The sequence below is a fragment of the Pygoscelis adeliae genome, unplaced genomic scaffold (genome assembly GCF_000699105.1).
Source record: "Pygoscelis adeliae isolate BGI_AS28 unplaced genomic scaffold, ASM69910v1 Scaffold42, whole genome shotgun sequence".
NCBI classification, from domain to species: Eukaryota; Metazoa; Chordata; class Aves; order Sphenisciformes; family Spheniscidae; genus Pygoscelis; species Pygoscelis adeliae.
In genome coordinates this window covers 1,781,115-1,782,597 of record NW_008824283.1, presented here as the reverse complement: position 1 = coordinate 1,782,597, position 1,483 = coordinate 1,781,115, and the positions used below count along the sequence as shown (strand labels likewise).

At 58.4% G+C, this 1,483-nt stretch overlaps 1 protein-coding gene across 1 annotated transcript in view; it reads right to left on the bottom strand.

The window, feature by feature from the left end:
• The window catches only part of ADRB2 (adrenoceptor beta 2, surface), a 39,373-nt gene that overhangs the window by 36,139 nt on the left and 1,751 nt on the right, over positions 1–1,483 (bottom strand). The window contains exon 2 of the mRNA XM_009318559.1: positions 346–1,478. Within this exon, the coding sequence (XP_009316834.1) occupies positions 346–1,478 (1,133 nt within the window). The remainder of the gene's footprint in view (positions 1–345; positions 1,479–1,483) is intronic.

Sequence of the window (1,483 nt, the reverse complement as noted above, 5' to 3'; positions counted from 1 at the left end):
CCGGCCGCGGCCAGGAAGCTCCTCCGGGGACGAGCTTTCTTCACAGCCTTGAATTCACACCACCCCCACCCCCCCGCTCAAGGGACCCACGGTCGTGCCCCTAAACAGGCAGACTGCAAGCAGCCCGCCCGACCCTGGCCGGGGCAACCCCCCACCTGTTTGCAGAAGGTTTGCTGAGGTTTTGGTTTCTCGCAGCCATTAGATTTTAGGTGCGCTCTAGAAGAGGATCATTATTATCATTATCGGGGGGGGTGTTTTTCCTCAGAGAGAAAGGCTCCTCTTTATAACCGATGTGTGCCACGCCAGAGCCCATCGCGTCTCGAAGCTACCCGCTAGGCACAGTACCTTTGCAGTGCAAAAAGTCCTCGGGGTGCGGGAAGGAGCCCTCCTCGCAGAGCAACTCGCAGGTTTTATCCGATGCCAGGGGGTAGCCGTTGTCCTCCTCGTTGTAGTCGCTCTTGCCGTTGCTGTTTGAGTAGCCGTTGGCATACATCTTCAGGGCGGACCTGCGGAGGCACAGGAGCTCCTGGAAGGCATACCTGAAGTCCGGGCTCCGGCAGTAGATCAAAGGGTTGAAGGCAGAGTTGACATAGCCCAGCCAGTTCAAGAGGATGTACACGTACTTGGGTATGATGTCGTCCTGGATGACGTGCACGATGTTGACGATGAAGAAGGGCAGCCAGCACAGCGTGAAGGTGCCCATGATGATGCCCAGGGTCTTGAGGGCCTTGTGTTCCTTCAAGAAGAACTTGGAGGAACGGCGGTGCCCAGCTCCCCCTTTCTGCTCCTGCTCCTTGTTCTGGGTGTGAAACCTCCCCTCGCTCCTGTCTATCTTCTGCAACTGCTTCTTGGCCACCTGGAAGACCCTGGCGTACACGAATACCATGACCACAAGCGGCAGGTAGAAGGAGATGATGGAGGAGGCAATGGCATAGGCTTGGTTGGTGAAGAAGTCGCAACATGTGTCCTTCTCATAGCACAGGATGGCCTCGTCACGGTCTGCCCGGTACCAGTGCATTTGGATGGGCAAGAAGGAGGTGAGGGCAGAGACGACCCACACCACGAGAATGACCACGCGTGCCTTGCTCTTGGTCAGCAGGCTCTGGTACTTGAAAGGGGAGGTGATGGCGAAGTAGCGGTCCACGGCAATGACGCAGAGGGTCTCAATGCTGGCCGTGACGCAGAGTACGTCCAGGGAGGTCCAGAACTCACACCAGAAGTTTCCAAACTTCCACATCTCCATGATGATGTGGCTGGCGCCGAAGGGCACCACGGCCAGCCCCATCACCAGGTCAGCGCAGGCCAGCGAGGTGATGAAGTAGTTGGTGACAGTCTGCAGGCGCTGGAACCGGGCGATGGCAGTGATCACCAGCACGTTGCCGAAGACGATGGCCAGCACGATCACCGACATCAGGATCCCCATGCCCACCATCCACACGTCCCGCGACAGCGTGGGGTCGGCGGCGCTCTGGTTGGCGCTGAC